The 18,118-nt window shown below is 42.6% G+C and overlaps 1 protein-coding gene across 2 annotated transcripts in view; it reads left to right on the top strand.

The window, feature by feature from the left end:
* Nucleotides 1–225: 225 nt before the first annotated feature.
* PSMD12 (proteasome 26S subunit, non-ATPase 12) overlaps nt 226–18,118 on the top strand; it is a 29,613-nt gene continuing 11,720 nt past the window's right edge. The window contains exons 1-4 of one of the 2 annotated variants that reach the window (XM_021678421.2): nt 226–411; nt 8,961–9,020; nt 9,107–9,235; nt 15,729–15,836. In XM_021678421.2, coding sequence (XP_021534096.1) covers nt 304–411; nt 8,961–9,020; nt 9,107–9,235; nt 15,729–15,836 — 405 coding nt within the window. In that variant the 5' untranslated portion in view covers nt 226–303. The remainder of the gene's footprint in view (nt 412–8,960; nt 9,021–9,106; nt 9,236–15,728; nt 15,837–18,118) is intronic. The other variant, XM_044921365.1, reaches the window with a different exon arrangement.

Consider the following 18,118-nt stretch of genomic DNA (forward strand, 5'->3'; position numbering starts at 1 on the left):
ATATATGGGGCGGTCTATTCCGTTACACTAGTTTTTCTCACCGCCGCAAATTTTGGATGAAAAGTCTGTCACCCAGACAAAACCGGACGTGAGCTGCAGGGGCGAGGGTGAACCCCACCCTCAACCCCGCCCCCAGGGCTGTCCGCGGCAGTGCCGGACTGGCGGCCAGCGCACGGGGGCCTCGTGGGGTCCTTCGTGCGGGCTCCCGACGCACTGCCTGAGCTGCTGCGCAGGCGGCTTCCGGTGTGGGTGACGACTGGTGGCCGAAGCAGGGGGACATCAAGGGACGTTCAGGCAGGGACCATGGCGGACGGCGGCTCGGAGCGGGCTGATGGGCGCATCGTCAAGATGGAGGTGGACTACAGCGCCACGGTGGATCAGCGACTGCCCGAGTGCGAGAAGTTAGCCAAGGTGAGGGGAGGCCGGCTGGCTGTTGGCAGGCGCCAAGGGCTGAGTCACGGCGCGGAGCTTGCTTAGGCCTCAGGGGGCCTGCTGGCTGGAGGGCGCGTCCCCCACTGCCTGCCCAGCCCGAGTTGGGCCTGCATGAGTAGGAGGTCCCAGGTCCGCTCCTCAGCGGGAGTATGCTAGTGTATGCAGGTTCCCAAACCCTCCCCAGGACAGATGGCCACTGCCCGGAGGAGTTGGGGCCCCATAGTACTTTTTACCGTTTCTTGATACTGTTTAACGTTTACTCTAGCAGTTTCCCAGGGGTTAAGGCCGCTTCAGCGTTCAGGCTAGATCAGAGAGTTGAGTTCTGTTGCCCTTGCTGAATCAATCTGTGTCGTTAAGTTGTTTATGGATCATGGGATGTTCCTGGCCTTTAGCCAGGAGAAGGGTTAGGAAAGTGATAGGGGCGAAGGTGGTTAGCACAGGATCTCTGCCCTTAAGGAGTTCGTATACATCACGAATTAGACGAGTCAGGCATGGTGGTGAGTTTCACACAAGTATAAACGTGCCGCTGGAACACAGAGAAGGAAGCTGTTCGTTCTTACTGGTGGGATAAGGGAAGGTTTTACAGAGAAGTTGACGTTTGTATTGGGCCTTAAAGAAGATTGGGATGGGGAGGAATCGTTCCTGGAGCGGGAACTGCAGAAGTAAAGACAAATTTCACATAATTGCAGGATAACCTCTTTAGGGGAGGTCATGAACAGTGGTTTAGCCCAACTGCTTATCTCCCCTGGAATAGAAATTTAACTTGATCCTAACATTTATACCCCCCCCCGCCCCCGCTATGTGCCAGGCAAGTTTATGTATCATTTTATATAAGGAAACCAAGGCTTGGAGAGTTTCTTGTGGAACGTTAACAGTTAGTAATAGAACCGGGGATTCAAAACTAGGTTTTGTCTGTAGTGGGTTTGGATGGTTGTTAAATCAACTCCCATGATGGGCTGTTGCTAAGAATCCTTGCTCTCAGGCCTCATTAAATTCCTTGATCAATCCAGCCACAAACACATTGCTATTCACCTGGAATGCATGTACTAATAGAGTTGTTTTTGTCCCTTAAGAAGCTTACTGCATAAGTACATTTAAGTGTTAATAAGTTCAGGGACAGGAGGAGTGTCAAATATTACTTCACAGTAATATTTCTTAGAAAGAAACCTTTTCAACACTTCCCTTTTTTCTGATGAAGGATTTAATAGAGCTTTACAAAAGACAGGGATAGGGAAAGATGATGAAGTTGATACACATGAATTTCTTAACTTCAGTACTTGATGGAGGGGAGCCATACATTCATCTCTGTACTAACTGGAAGCTAGTGTAAAGAAACATCATGTATATAAGGGTTGGAAAACACCCATAGTGCCAGGCAGATAACAATTCCTGGCATTTAGTGAGTACTTTCTGCAGTGCCAGACACTCTTCTGAGTGCTTGCGTGTATTAGCTCATTTGGTCCTCACCTTAGCCCTATGTGATAGGTATTGTTCTTCTTATCTTACAGACGTGAAAACAGTCTAAGAGAAGTTAAGTCATGTGCTCCAAGGTCATACAGCTAGTAAAGTGGTGGAGCCAGGATGCAGACCAAGCAGACTGATTCTGGTGCTTGTGCTCTCACCATGCTATCCTGCCTAGGGAGCCAAGTGTAATGAAAACCTGAACTTCTGAGAACCTGTCCAGGGAAAGGGGGCAGTAACTCTTCACCTCCAGTTAATCTTTGCCTGTTGGGGATGAAGGCCAAGCCTTGTCAACTCTTCTAATTTGAGGGAGAAACCAGGAATATGCAGTGTTTTTTTAATATGAATTGCCTCAATATTTAGAAACTGGACGCAAATCTGTTTTAAAACACATTTGAGCCAATACCACATAGATCAAACAAAACATATGTGTGGGCCAAAGTCAGCCCCTGCACCACCACTTTGGAAGTCATAGATGGCTAGTGTCCAAAGGAAGAAACCATTTGCTTTAAAGAAGTACAGCTATTCCTAAAGCTGAGATCTGGGAGAAAAAAATCTTCCCTTTACCGATTTCTTCTGATAGCTTACTGTCAGTAGTTAGTGCTAGGCATTGTGGGGAGTATAAAGATTATTATTAGACAAAGCTCTTGCCCTCAGATAGCTTATAGGCCAGTAAGAAAAAAAAATTTCACTGTTACAGTTGTAGTAATCATGTGTATGGCATTTATTTAGGACATTGTGGTTAGTTCAAGATGGTTGAAAAGACTTGCAAACTCAAATGCCTTTTTAGGTGTCAAATTGGTAACAAATGTTTCAAACAGGGAATGTTGGGGCCTGTTAAACTAGGTAAAATTAAAGCCATTTGCATTTTTTGTTTTAAAGCCAGTGAGCCAGTGAAACAAAACAAGGCACAGGTATGGATTATTTTTGTGAAGGAGGCAGGTAGAGGGCTGGGGGATGGCAGGGTATAAGCGTTTTCGTTTTTGTTTAATGCAAACCCACAATTTTCAACTTTTGGATTAGATGGTTGTCTTACCATCTAGTTAATTTTAAGATTTGTTTCTTTGTTTTGCCTTTTATTTTGTAAAAGATTTTATTTATTTATTTGACAGAGAGAGAGCGTTTGTGTGCATGCACACACAAGCAGAGGGAGCAGCAGAGGGAGAAGGAGAACCAGGCTCCCCGCTGTGCAGGGAGCCCGATGCGGGACTTGATCCCAGGACTCTGGGATCATGACCTGAGCTGAAGGCAGACACTTAACCAACTGAGCCACCCAGGCGCCCCTGTAGAACACTTTAGCATACATTTTTCAGTTTTTTACTTTGAGCCCATCAATAAAACTAAAGAAAACTTTATTGTTTTTACTTTACTTGTGAGAAAACTAAGGTTCTTGCAGCTTAAGTGGTTTATCCAAGGTCTGCAGCAAAGCCAGGTCATGCTCAGGTCTCCTGGCAGCAGGTAGTGTTCTTTTTGCTATATCCTGCGACCTCTTTAAGAGACTTACTTTTGTACTTAAGTCATTTTTTATTTTTTATTTTATTTTATTTTTTAAGATTTTATTTATTTATTTGACAGGTAGAGACATAGCGAGAGAGGGAACACAAGCAGGGGAGTAGGAGACGGAGAAGCAGGCTTCCCGCCAAGCAGGGAGCCCGATGTGGGGCTCGACCTGAGCCGAAGGCAGACGCTTAACGACTGAGCCACCCAGGCACCCCAGTCATTTTTTATTTTTAATGTGAAAGACAGAATTTATGTGTATAGAAACTTAATAAGAATGTACCCAGTGAGAAAAGCACAGATAGCAGAAACCTTCAAAAGGCAAACTGAAGTCTAGATGTGAGTGGTAAAATTGCCAAATCTAGGCCATTTGAATCTCCTACAATGACCTATGTTTCTGTATCCCAACACTCATATCACATTCAACAAATAACACCAGTCACTAATGTTTATTGCTGTGTACTTTTAAAAAAATATTTAATTAATTTATTTGAGAGAGAGAGCACAAGCGATTGGGGGGTGGGTAGGAGCAGAGGGAGAGAGAGAAGCAGGCTCCCCACTGAGCAGGGAACCTGATGTGGGGCTTGATCCCAGGACCCTGGGACCATGACCTGAGCCGAAGGCAGACGCTTAACGACTGAGCCACCCAGGTGCCCCAGTATTGCTTTAATCCTTACAGCAACCCTGTGCGGCAGGAATTATTATTATGCTCATTTCACTGAAGAGAAAATTAAGGGTCAGAGAGGGTAAGTGTCTTGCCCGAGGTAACACAGTGCTAAGACCTGGCATTTAGACCCAAGCAGTCTGGCTTGCAGAGCCTTTGTTTTTAACCATTACATTCTGACGCCTCTGTGATTGGTATTTGGGGTTGGTGAGATAGTAGGAGTGATACTAGTTCTTGGTAATGATTAGTGCTTCACCCTTGGGGCCTTTTCTGAACTGTAACTGTGTAGTACAGAGCAGTTCCTAATACACAGAGGATCACCACCACCCTTCTTGATTATGATATATTTGGTACGTGGGTATTTGGAGATTATTTACATTCTTAAATTGAATATATCCTTTGGTGGTGGTTCTTGTCTTTTCATTTGGTTAGCTGCAGCCTCCTCTTAAGGTTAATATCAAAAATAAAGAGGAGGTGAAATGTAAAACAGTTTATTGACTGTTAGCAGCTTGGACAAAGAGACACCCCCCCCTTTAAGAAATAGGTCCTGTGAAAGCATTGGATTGGCATTAAATTTCAGCTGTTGGGGCGCCTGGGTGGCACAGTTGGTTAAGCGACTGCCTTCGGCTCAGGTCATGATCCTGGAGTCCCGGGATCGAGTCCCTCATCGGGCTCCCTGCTCGGCGGGGAGTCTGCTTCTCCCTCTCCCACTCCCCGTTTGTGTTCCCTCTCTCGCTGTGTCTTTCTCTGTCAAATAAATAAATAAATAATCTTTTAAAAAAAAAAAATTTCAGCTGTTGGCCTTTTTCTTATTTAGGTTGTTTAACAAATCATTAAAAGATTGGATCCATTTAGGAGTTAAAGGACACAAACATATGGAATTTGCAGATACCCAACATGTATTGATGTTGAACAAACTCCTTAGTCGTTTACCTCATTTACAAAGATTATTTTGATGAGAAAAATGAGTCACAAAAGTCACATGTTCTGACGAGTTGGTTTTGATAGCTCTGACCATCTCATTCCTCTGAGTTGAAAAGCAGGATCGAGGAGGTGGAATTTCAAGAACTGTGTGAAGATAGAAAAGAAAGGAGGAAGATGGTAGCCATAGCATTGAGCATGGAAGAATGGGAGAAAAAAGTGGGATGTTTAGAGAATTGGGAGTTGTATTTAATGAAGTTGATGGTAGCGTCCTTCAAATCACACTGAGTTGCCAGCCATGTAATTTGTCACATCCTACATAGTGTGACAGTGAGAATCAGGAATTCTGAGCCCTTAAGGTCATCTGATAGTTCTGGTCATTGTCAATGCATGCTATGTACAAGTTAGTGCATGGGAAACGATCAAACATGGTCCAGCCCTGAAGGAACTTACAGACCACTTAGGAGGCAAGACATGCATGTTAATAACTGGTACAAGGTATAAAGGGATGTACCATCATATCTACAGAAGCAACATGATGTGCTTTGCCAGGTGCGGAGTGAGCTGGTGCCAGATGCAGAGTGAGCTGCAGTGGTGAACAATATAGATGCACGCAGTCCCTTTTCTTAAAGAATTTACATTCTAGTGAGATTAGGAAGACAGTGTTAAAACAGAAAAGAGTTTGGAGTCATTACAAAGCAGAAAGTCAGGGGGCTTGTGAGTTAAAGAAGGAAGTGCTGACTAACCACTGACTATGGGGAGTTAAATTAAGAATGTGTTCCTGAGGGGTGCCTGGATGGCTCAGTCGTTAAGCATCTGCCTCCGGCTCAGGTCATGATCCCAGGGACCTGAGATCAAGCCCTGCATTGGGCTCCCTGTTTGGCAGGAAGCCTGCTTCTCCCTCTCCCACTCCCCCTGCTTGTGTTCCCTCTCTTGCTGCGTCTCTCTCTCTGTGTCAAATAAATAAATAAAATCTTAAAAAAAAAAAAAAAGAATGCCTTCCTGAGAAGGTGACCGCTAACGTTCTGTTGATACCTAGAGCCCATGGCTCTAGAGTGCTATGTGATTCCTTCACACATAGAGTGCAATTCTTTAAAACCATACTCTGGGGGCGCCCAGGTGGCTCAGTTGGTGAAGCGTCTGCCTTCCGCTCAGGTCATGATCCCAGAGTCCTGTGATCGACCCCAGCTTTGGGCTTTCCCTCTCCCTGTGGTCTCTCACTTTGTCTTTCAAATAAATAAAATCTTAAAAAAAAAAACCTTCTGAATTAAAATACCATAAACTATACTCTGTTGATTATAGTCACATGACTAATAGTAATTGTAAAAATGACAGGTGACCATTAATGAACAGTATTTTGCATTTTAACTTTTTTTGCACTACATTTGTTGCCAGATAGTAACCATTTCCCTAATGGAAATTACTTTGATGGAAGCAAAGGTGTGATTTAAACTAACTACATTTTGGTGTCGTGGAGGGAACATTGGGCCAGGAGGCAAGAGCCCTGGGTTCTGGTTCTGCTGATAAGTTTTGTGGCTGAGCTGTTTGGTCCTTAGTCTTTTTATAGTCTAAAATGAGGTGATCGGATTAAATAATCTTCCTCTTTACAGTTCTAAGATTCTTTGATCTTTTATGATTTATTAGCCTTTGAAGAATTTATGGGTTTGTTCTTTGTTCTTTTCCTCTGATGGACATTTAGTCAGCATTCATGGTACACACGAATCTATAGAATTTGCAGAACTGATACTCCCCCTTTGCATAGGAAACATTGTTACAATGCTAGTAATCATATGTTTCAGATTTAATTATAGTAATCATAGATTTCAGAGTTAAAGTTCAAATAATGGCTGTACAGTACATATTCTTTGCTCCATAGAAAATTCACAGTTTAAACGTTATCTTGGAAAATATGGAAAGAATATTTTGAAAAGTCGAAACGTTATTTGTATCCTTAATTCAAAAACTGTTTCTTTTATCGATAAAAGAGTAGTACTCATATACTATCCATACATGTCATTAAAATAAGTTTCAGGGCACCTGGCGGGCTCACTTTGTGGTGCATGTGGCTCTTTTTTTTTTTTTTTTAAGATTTTATTTATTTATTTGACAGAGACACAGTGAGAGAGGGAACACAAGCAAGGGGGAGTGGGAGAGGGAGAAGCAGGCCTTCCGTGTAGCAGAGAGCCCGATATGGGAATCGATCCCAGGACCCTGGGACCATGACCTGAGCCGAAGGCAGTTGCTCAACAACTGAGCCACCCAGGCGCCCTGCATGTGGCTCTTGATCTTGGGGTTGTGAGTTTGAGCCCCACATTGGGTATAGAGATACTTAACAATGAAATCTTTTTTAAAAAGTAAATAAAAATAAATAGTAATAAATTTCATTTATAGTTAGAAAACCAGTTTCAAAATAAAACCCTCCTCATCACTTCTAATTCATTCACTGTTATTAATACCAATATCTTAAGTACTTGCAATTTTTTTTTTGCTGTGGGCTGGTTTTGTTTTTATCACAATGTGGTTTGTTTTGGTTTTAGGTTTTTTTTTTTCCTTAGATTTTATTTATTTGAGAGAGACTGAGAGTGAGGGAACGATCCCAGGACCCCGAGATCATGACCCAAGCCAAAGGCAGACAGACGCTCAACCAACTGAGCCACGCGGGCGCCCCACAATGTGTGCTTTTTTTTTTTTTAAAGATTTTATTTATTTATTTGAGAGAGAGAATGAGACAGAGAGAGCATGAGAGGGGGGAGGGTCAGAGGGAGAAGAAGGCTCCTCGCTGAGCAGGGAGCCCGATGCGGGACTCGATCCCGGGACTCCAGGATCATGACCTGAGCCAAAGGCAGTCGCTTAACCAACTGAGCCACCCAGGTGCCCACAATGTGTGCTTCTTAATAGGATAGCTTATTTTAGTCCTGATATATTATCATTTAGGTTTATATCATTTGGATTTTGTTATTCCCATTTCCTAACGTGTACCCCAGAAAAAATATTTTATTTTTGCATATGAGAGATAGAGGCTGTTGTCAGTTGACAAAAAGGGGTATTCCATTTGGATCAGTATCTGCTTAAAAGTGTGACCTTTGGGGCGCCTGGGTGGCCCAGTCGGTTAAGTGGCTGCCTTCGGCTCAGGTCATAGGATCGAGCCCCACATCGGGCTCCCTGCTTGGCGGGAAGTCTGCTTTTCCCTCATCCTCTGCCTCTCCCCCTGCTTGTGAACTCTCTCTCTCTTTCTCTGTCAAATAAATAAAATCTTTAAAAAAAAAAAAAAAGTGTGACCTTTGGCAGACTGTGTATGGATATTCTCAGGTGGTCTTCATTTCCTTTAAGCACAATTATAATTTACTTTAAAAGTCATTGAAGAATTAGGGGCTCCTGGCTGGCTCAGTTGGCAGAGCATGCGACTCTTGATCTCAGGGTTGTGAGTTTAAGCCCCACGCTGGGCATAGAGCTTACTTAAAAAAAAAAAAAAAAAGTCATTGAAAAATTTCTTGTCTTTTCACCACCAAATATCCTTTACATTTTTCCTCGAAACTTCATGTTTTGAAGTATTTGTTATGGTTACATCATAAAAAAATCGTTCATTTTTTCCATTTTTATTCTTCAAAGACACGTGTGAGTGCCACTTAGAGTCTCAGTTCAGAACAAGATAATCTGGTTACCACACTGAGTTGATCATTTAGAATCCAAAATGACTTTTTTTCAGGTGTTAAATCATTGTTCTATATTCAGTTTCTCTTAGGCATTTTGAAATGTTAAAAACAGCTTGTGGGCCCTACTTTAGGAACCACTGACTTAGGGAGTCCACAGGAAAAGCAAGCACTACCAAGAGGAGAAAACCAAACAATAGTAGTGGAGGTGGCCCTTTTCCTCTAAAATGGATTTTTTTTCTTTTCTGTGTCAGAAACATCTCATTTTAGACTAGTTTATTTGGTTTTGTGTTGGTGGTAGTGTTTTCATTCTTCATTTTTATTTTTTGTTTTAGGAAGGAAGACTTCAAGAAGTCATTGAAACCCTTCTCTCTTTGGAGAAACAGACCCGCACTGTGAGTAGATTATAGTGAAAACCTCAATTATCATTAATTTCATTTAACTGTGCTCCATTAACTTCAGTATATTTTCATTCTTACAGGCTTCTGATATGGTGTCTACATCCCGCATCTTAGTTGCAGTAGTGAAGATGTGCTATGAGGCTAAAGAATGGGATTTACTTAATGAAAATATTATGCTTTTGTCAAAAAGACGGAGTCAGTTAAAACAAGTGAGTTCATGAGTACATTTGCATTTAAATTAGGACTTTAGAAAACTGTTCTATGAATTTGTTTTAAATTTACTGTTAAATCAGCATTACGTTCTAGACAGTTTTTAAAAATTATGTCCATATTTTTATGTCAGCTGTTTTTATGTTTTTTCTTCTAGTTTTTATATATTTGAATATTTTTACAAAATTGTGCTGAGTGTTGATGCAGCTTTGTTCTGTTTCCATGTGGCTCCATGTCTTCGTGTTTATTTTTTAAAAAGATTTATTTAAGAGAGAGAGAGCATGCGCACACGCCCTAGCATGTGGGGTGGATGGGGGAGGGAGAGGGAGCGAGAGAATCTCAAGCAGACTCCTGCTGAGTGCAGAGCCTGGTGGATCTCACAACCCTGAGATCATGACCTGAGCCCAAATCAGGAGCTGGACGCTTAACTGACTGAGCCACCCAGGCACCCCCTCATGTTTATTATTTTATTTATTCATTTTTTAATTTATTTTTTTAAAGATTTATTTTTTGACAGAGAGAGAGACAACAAGAGAGGGGACACAAGCAGGGGGAGTGGGAGAGGGAGAAGCAGGCTTCCTGCTGAGCAGGGAGCCCGATGCAGGACTCGATCCCAGGACCCTGGGATCACTACCAGATCCGAAGGCTGATGCTTAATGACTGAGCCACCCAGGTGCCCTCATGTTTATTATTTTATTTTATTATTTTAATTATTTTTTAAAGATTTTTATTTATTTATTGAGAGAGAGAATGATAGAGAGCATGAGAGTGGGGAGAGTCAGAGGGAGAAGCAGATGCCCTGCTGAGCAGGGAGCCCGATGTGGGACTCGATCCCGGGACTCCAGGATCATGACCTGAGCTGAAGGCAGTCGCTTAAACAACTGAGCCACCCAGGCGCCCATCATGCTTATTATTTTAAATGATTGCGTATAATCCATCAAATTGATAATCTGTAATTTATATAGTTATGTCTTTTATTAAACATTTAATACTTAACTTATTTTGAGGCCATTTTTCAGACATTATTTTGACTAATTTTGTTTAAAGACCATGTTCTCATTTGGTGTTTTGGGGAAGCTAGATTTTCTTTACTGTTTTCCCTGTTTTTTGCTTGAGTTGTTGTTGTGGTGGTTGTTTTTTAGTAAACTCTATGCCCAACATGGGGCTCAAACCTATGACCCCAACATCGAGAGTCACATGCTCACTGACTGAGCCAGCTGGGTGCCCCATTCTATTTAAGGTATTTAAATGATTCTCTGTGCAAGTAGATTCCACTTGTCATTTATATCTCATCTTTAAAATGCTGTTCCCTGAGTAGTTTCCAGGTTTTTCTTTTTTGCTTTCAAATAAAGGTATTAACATAAAACAGGGTAGTAGTGGAACCAAAAAACAGAAATATGGTGTTCTTGTTGAAATCTCATCTTATTAATTAGTTTACTGCTAAAGTGAACCTAGTGGGGGCGCCTGGGTGGCTCAGTCGTTAAGCGTCTGCCTTCGGCTCAGGTCATGATCCCAGGGTCCTGGGATCGAGCCCCATATCGGGCTCCCCGCTCCGCAGGAAGCCTGCTTCTCCCTTTCCCACTCCCCCTGCTTGTGTTCCCTCTCTCGCTGTGTCTCTCTGTCAAATAAATAAATAAAAATCTTTAAAAAAAAAAAAAAAAAGTGAACCTAGTGTTAGAGTGGGTTAAATTACTTTTTGCAAAAAACAAATTGTTTTTCTCCTTTTTTTTTTAAGATAAGTTTAGATGCATATAATTCGTGCTATCTAAATCTCCCTCCCTCTCTCTTGGGGTTGTGAGTTTGAGCCCCACGTTGGGTGTAGAGATTACTTAAAAATAAGATCTAAAAAAAGGGGTGCCTGGGTGGCTCAGTCATTAAGCGTCTGCCTTCGGCTCAGGTCACGAGCCCAGGGTCCTGGGATCGAGCCCCATGTTGGGCTTCCCTGCTCAGGGGGAAGCCTGCTTCTCCCTGTCCACTCCCCCTGCTTGTGTTCCCTCTCTCATTGTCTCTCTCTCTCTCTGTCAAATAAATAAATAAAATCTTTAAAAAAGTCTAAAAAAAAATTAATATAGATTTGAGGCAGTCCAGTATATATGAATGAAATTCGTTTAAATACGCCTTTAACTGCTCAGTTCTGTGTTGCGAGAGACCATCATAGAGTCGGCTGAGAGACTGGCATAGATGAACCATTGTCTTCCTTTGATTTTCTTTTTTTAAGATTTTATTTATTTATTTGACAGAGACACAGCGAGAGAGGGAACACAAGCAGGGGGAGTGGGAGAGGGAGAAGCAGGCTTCCCGCGGAGCAGGGAGCCCGATGCGGGGCTTGATCCCAGGACCCTGGGACCATGACCTGAGCCGAAGGCAGACGCTTAATGACTGAGCCACCCAGGCGCCCCTTCCTCTGATTTTCTAAGAGGTTTGCTTTCTGTAGGACAATTTGGCAAGGGCTGCTTATTTATTTGTCTTGAGGCAACCTGGGTTATAAACAAAAATATGTGTTTTATATCGTACTGGTGCCATTCCAGACACATCCAAAAATACAGTTTATTAATAGTCATAACATTTTAGAGCTAGTAGGAGGGGACTGTTCACCTCTGTTGTTTTTCTGATTGAGAAATTGACATTTATATGTAAGACTCTTGGAATGTGAAGAAATGTGCCAGGTAACCTCTAGTTCAGTGCACAGTATAAATCACAAGTAACGGTAGTACCTCTTTGGCAAGGTGATTTGTTTTTTTAAAAGTTACACACATAGGGGCCCCTGGGTGGTGCATTCGGTTGAGAGGCTGACTCTGGATTTCGGCTCAGGTCATGATCTCGGGGTTGTGGGATAGAACCCTGTGTCAGGCTCTGCACTCAGCGCGGAGTCGCTTGTCCCTCTCCCTCTGCTCCTCCCCCAGCCTGCTCTCTCTCTAAAAAATAAATAAATAAAATCTTAAAAAAAAAAAGTTACACAGCAGTATATAGTGAATGACACAGAACAGTGAGTGGCCCTAGGAGACATGAAAGGAGGAAGAGAGGGTTTTGATTAGGTTTGTCAGGGAGGCTTGCTGGAGAAAGAAGAGTTTGAGACAGTCTTGCAGCTGGCTAATGGCATGACCACAACTGCAGTGAGGTTCCTCTTTTCGCTGTGACATGTCTCCTTAGCTCTGGAAAGTGCTTAAGGACACAAAATGTGCCTCTCCTTTTCCCATAATTACTTTTTACCTAAAACTTTTCTTTTTGCTCTACCAGACTTAGAAAGTAATGATTTTCTTAAAATAACCTTTTCTAGATTGCTTAAAATTAATGGTTTCTAATTCACTGTCTGTCACTTGAGCCCAGGGGGTAAGCCTCACTCCAGCCATGACTTACCTAATGACCTGTATTTTTTTCAAGGAACAGCAGGATGTTCACTTACCATTAGAATATTGATGTAATTGTTTCGTTTTGTTTTTCTTGTACCCCATCTGATTTCTGTTAATGTAGTTTTTGCACAGCTATTAGAATTACTAAGTTGTACGCCCTTCTAGAAATCATGGTTATAATTAGTGTTAGAGGGATCATTTTTTGAGATACAAGGTGTCCCAGAGCCTTGCACTTATTGAAAGAGTTCTATTTTGGGCGCCTGGGTGGCTCAGATGGTTAAGCGTCTGCCTTCGCCTCAGGTCATGATCCCAGGGTCCTGGGATCAAGTCCTGCATCGGGCTCCCTGTTCAGCAGGGAGCCTGCTTCTCCCTCTGCCTCTCTCTCTCTGTCTCTTATGAATAAATAAATAAAATATTTTTAAAAAATAAAAATTAAAAAAAAAAGAGTTCTATTTTATAATAAAACATTCGTTTTCTGGAACTCCTGTGTCTCTGAACAGCTAATTTTTCAGATAATTAGAAGTTCAACCTGGGGCGCCTGGGTGGCTCAGTTGGTTGAGCGACTGCCTTCGGCTCAGGTCGTGATCCTGGAGTCCCGGGATCGAGTCCCGCATCGGGCTCCCTGCTCGGCGGGGAGTCTGCTTCTCCCTCTCCCACTCCCCGTTTGTGTTCCCTCTCTCGCTGTGTCTTTCTCTGCCAAATAAATAAATAAAATCTTTAAAAAAAAAAAAAAAAAAAGTTCAACCTTAGCTATATGAATACTGTTTTTCAAGGAAATGTTTGCAGGATATACCATGGGATTTTTTTTTTCCAGCTTGATTGAGGTATAATTGACAGAAGGTATTCTGTTTACTTTTCTGCTATCTTAAAATATGCATTTTCTTTTTCTTTTTCTTTTTTTTTTAAAGATTTTATTTATTTATTTGAGACAGAGAGCATGAGAGACAAAGAGCATGAGAGGGAGGAGGGTCAGAGGGAGAAGCAGACTCCCTGTCGAGCAGGGAGCCCGACATGGGACTCGATCCCGGGACTCCAGGATCATGACCTGAGCCGAAGACAGTCGCTTAACCAACTGAGCCACCCAGGCGCCCTAAAATATGCATTTTCTTGATGACAAAGAGTCCTAATTATTATTCTCAATGATTATGATAATTGATAATGCTGTTCAGAATCTGTGTTAGAGGTTGCAGACTACAGGCCACGACTAAATCCCACCTGCCGGCTTTGTAAATAAAGTTTTTGTGCGTAGCCACCCTTTCATTATACATTGTCTGGCAGCTTTGTAGTTACAAAGGCGGAGTTGACTACTTGCCCCAGAGACCCTGTGGCCCACAGAGTTTAAAATATTTACTATGTAAGGGGTGCCTGGGTGGCTCAGTTGGTTAAGCGACTGCCTTCGGCTCAGGTCATGATCCTGGAGTCCCGGGATCGAGTCCCATGTCGGGCTCCCTGCTCAGCAGGGAGTCTGCCTCTCTCTCTGACCCTCCCCCCTCTCATGCTCTCTATCTCATTCTCTCTCTCAAATAAATAAATAAAATCTTTAAAAAAAAAAAATATTTACTATGTAAATATTTACCAAAATTTACCAAAATGTTTTGCTGACCCCTGACCTAGATGATAGAATGTTATAGAATGCTAGAGGTGAGGAACCTGGGCAGGGGATACGTGACCAATCAATGTCATACTTTATTGAGGGGCGTATGGGTGACTGTGGCTTCTCCTCCCCACCCAGGCAATGGAACTACTTAAGCTCTGCCTCTGCCGCTGACTCTTTTCTTCAGTCACAGTATCCGTGGCTGTGGCTTTCTTTGTGTTCACAGCCGCTGTTGAACTCTGCTTTTCTCTTCTCTTTCTTCCCCCTTTTGTCTTTTGCGACTTCTTCTATGCTTTTTTGCTTGGCTCCAAAAAAAAGGTAGTTATGATTTTATTCATTTATTTGAGGGACACGGAGACCATAAGCGGAGAGACAAAGAAGCAGACTCCCTGCTGGGCAGGGAGCCTGATGCGGGGCTCGATCCCAGGACCCTGAGATCCTGACCTGAGCTGAAGGCAGACACTGAACCAACTAAGCCACCCACGTGCCCCATCTAGGAAGCCTTCTAGTAGACATTCTCAAACACCCCTTTTTGTGTAATCAGTTCACTGTTTGTAGTGGAGAGGGGTAAAGTCTTTCATCTGAGGTTTTTCTAACCTTTTTGAGTTTATTACTAGGTGTTCAGTACTTCTTAGCTATCAGAGACTTTTTTTTTAAAGATTTTATTTATTTGAGAGAGAGAAAGAGACAGAGCATGAGCAGGGGGGAGGGGCAAAAGCAGGCTCCCCAATGAGATGGTGCAGGACTGTATCCCAGGACTCTGGGATCGTGACCTGAGCCGAAGGCAGACGGTTAATGACTGAGCCACCCAGGTGCCTCCTATCAGAGACATTTGGGGAAAAAAATTCTTTTTAAGATTTTATTTATTTATTTGACAGCACAAGCAAGGGGAGAGGCAGAAGGAGAAGCAGGCTTCCCGCGGAGCAGGGAGCCCGACATGGAGCTCAATCCCAGGACCCTGGGATCACAACCTGAGCCAAAGTCAGTTGCTTAACCAGCTGAGCCACCCAGGCGCCCCATGAATTTTTTTTTTTTTTTTTAAGCAAGCTCTACACCCAACGTGGGGCTTAAACTCACAAACCTGAGATGAAGAGTTGCATGCTCTACCAGCTAAGTCAGCCAAGCACTCCTTATGTTTTTTTTGTTTTGTTTTGTTTTAAGATTTTATTTATTGGGGCGCCTGGGTGGCTCAGTCGTTCAGCGTCTGCCTTTTGCTCAGGTCATGATCCTGGGGTCCTGGGGTCCTGGGATTGAACCCCACATCGGACTTCCTGCTTGGCAGGAAGCCTGCTTCTCCCTCTCCCACTCCCCCTGCTTGTGTTCCCTCTCTCGCTGCCTCTCTCTCCGTCAGATAACTTTGACAGAGAGCGACACAGCGAGACTGAACAACCCAGGCGCCCTGCTCCTTATGTTTTTTTTTTAATAGGCGTTTCCATTTCTAGAATTGCTTGGGAAGACTAGATTTGAACATAGCTCTTCCATCAATGAAATACTTCCTTTTTAACTGTATGAGGAATGAATCTTACTTATGAATGGTTATTATTGTAGGCTGTTGCAAAAATGGTTCAACAGTGCTGTACTTACGTTGAGGAAATCACAGACCTTCCAATCAAACTTCGATTAATTGATACCCTACGAATGGTTACAGAAGGAAAGGTAAGTTTTCCATTGGCATAACTCACAGTGGAAAGTCCTGTCTTTTCTGTATTCAGAGATTCTTACGTAGACATATCAATAGGTATGTATATATTTTTTAAGATGGCAAAATAGATTATCACCTTCATTCAGCCATTATCTTTGTACATTTCCTTCTAGTATTTTTGCATATATAAACAAATTTATTTATTTATTAAAGATTTTATTTTTAAGTAATCTCTGCACCCACCGTGGGGCTCGAACCAATGACCTGGAGATCATGAGTCACATGGTCTTCCGACTGAGCCAGCCAGGCACCCCCAAATGAATATATTTAAATAGCGGCAGTCTTTTTTTAAGATTTTACTCATTTGACAGAGAGAGACACAGAGAGGGAGGGAACACAAGCCGGGGGAGTGGGAGAGGCAGAAGCAAGCTTCCTGCTGAGCAGGGAGCCTGATGCGGGGTTCAATCCCAGGACCCTGGGATCCTGACCTGAGCCAAAGGCAGACGCTTAACAACTGAGCCACCCAGGCGCCCCAGTGGCAGTCTTGATATATACAGATTTTTCTAGGAATTAGTGATCTTACTCCAAATTTACATGTGGTAACAATGAATCCAAGATAAAGCTAATTCTTCACCCTAGCCTAGATCTGCTTGAGAAATCTATGCTTGGGATAGCTAAGGTTTCACTCTACTATTTAACATAATAGTTTTATTATTTTAATTATTATTATTTATTTATTTATTATTATTTTTAACTGCCTGGCTGGCTCAGTTAGTAGGGCAACTTGACTCTTGATCTTGGAGTTTGAGTTCGAGCCCCATGTTGGGTGTACAGCTTACTTTAAAAAAAAAAAAAGATTAATAGCATAGTCACAGTGTAAGTTTAATTTTCAAAATTTCACTGTCTTGCCAGAATCCATTTGTATTTTTTTGATCCCTTCTTTCTCCTAATTTTATGTTTCTCTAAAAAGGACAAGTATGAAATGGTGACTGAGGTAAATATATTTTTTTCTAGACAGATTTTTGTCATCTGAGGATAAAAACTTAGCTTATATTTATTAGGTCTTTGTCACTTCAGTAAAATTTTTTCAAAGATTTTATTTTATTTTTTTAAGATTTATTTATTTTAGGGGCGCCTGGGTGGCTCATCCGTTAAGCGTCTGCCTTCAGCTCCGGTCGTGATCCCAGGGTCTTGGGATCGAGCCCCACATCGGGCTCCCTGCTCTGCGGGAAGCCTGCTTCTCCCTCTCCCACTCCCCCTGCTTGTGCGCCCTCTCTCACTGTGTTTCTCTCTGTCAAATAAATAAAATCTTAAAAAAAAAAAAAAAAAGGTTTATTTATTTTAGAGTGTGCGGGGTTGGGGGGGTGGCGAGGAAGAGAGAATCTTGAGCAGACTCCCCCCGAATGTGGAGCTCAACATGGGGCTCAGTCTCATGACCCTGAGATCATGACCTGAGCCAAAATCAAGAGTCAGACACTCAGCCAACTGAGCTACCCAGGCGCCCCAAGATTTTATTTTTTTAAGTAATCTCTACACCCAACATGGGCTTGAACCTGCAACCCTGAGAACACCGTTCTTTGCCTCCTCAAACAGAGCCATCATAAAAATAGTCACTGTGCTGTGTCTTGACTCTTAATTTCGGCTCAGGTCACAATCTCCGGATCGTGAGATCCAGCCCCATGTTGGGCTCCCTGCTGAGTAGGGGTCTGCTTGAGATTCTCTCTCTTTCCCTCTCTCCCTCCCCCCACCCCACCCCCGCTCGTGCCCATGCTCTCTTTTTCTAAAATAAATAAATCCTTAAAAAAAAAAAAGGAAAGGGGCGCCTGGGTGGCTCAGATGTTTAAAAAACTGCCTTAGGCTCAGGTCATGGTCCCAGGGTCCTGGGATCGAGCCCTGCATTGGGCTCCCTGCTCCTCAGGAAGCCTGCTTCTCCCTCTCCCACTCCCCCTGCTTGTGTTCCCTCTCTCACTGTGTCTCTCTCTGTCAAATAAATAAATAACATCTTTAAAAAAAAAAAAAGGAAAGAAAGACATGGGACATCTAGGAAAGTGAAAGTAGTTTGTTATTCTTAGATGTTAAGGTTTTGGGGGTGGAGTGGGGAAAGGGGTTGCTGCAGAACAAAGGCTAAAGGGGTAAGCAAGCCTAAGCAGCATGAAAATTAGTTCCCTAGACTCCATTAGGCTATAGTTATATTTTTGATGTTTAATTTGTTGGAAATTATAAATCCACTAACATTGCTTGTATCTGCAAAAAATGCTGATAACTTTAACAAGATCAAATATTTTTATTATTATTT

This window comes from Neomonachus schauinslandi, chromosome 15, assembly GCF_002201575.2.
Source record: "Neomonachus schauinslandi chromosome 15, ASM220157v2, whole genome shotgun sequence".
NCBI classification, from domain to species: domain Eukaryota; kingdom Metazoa; phylum Chordata; class Mammalia; order Carnivora; family Phocidae; genus Neomonachus; species Neomonachus schauinslandi.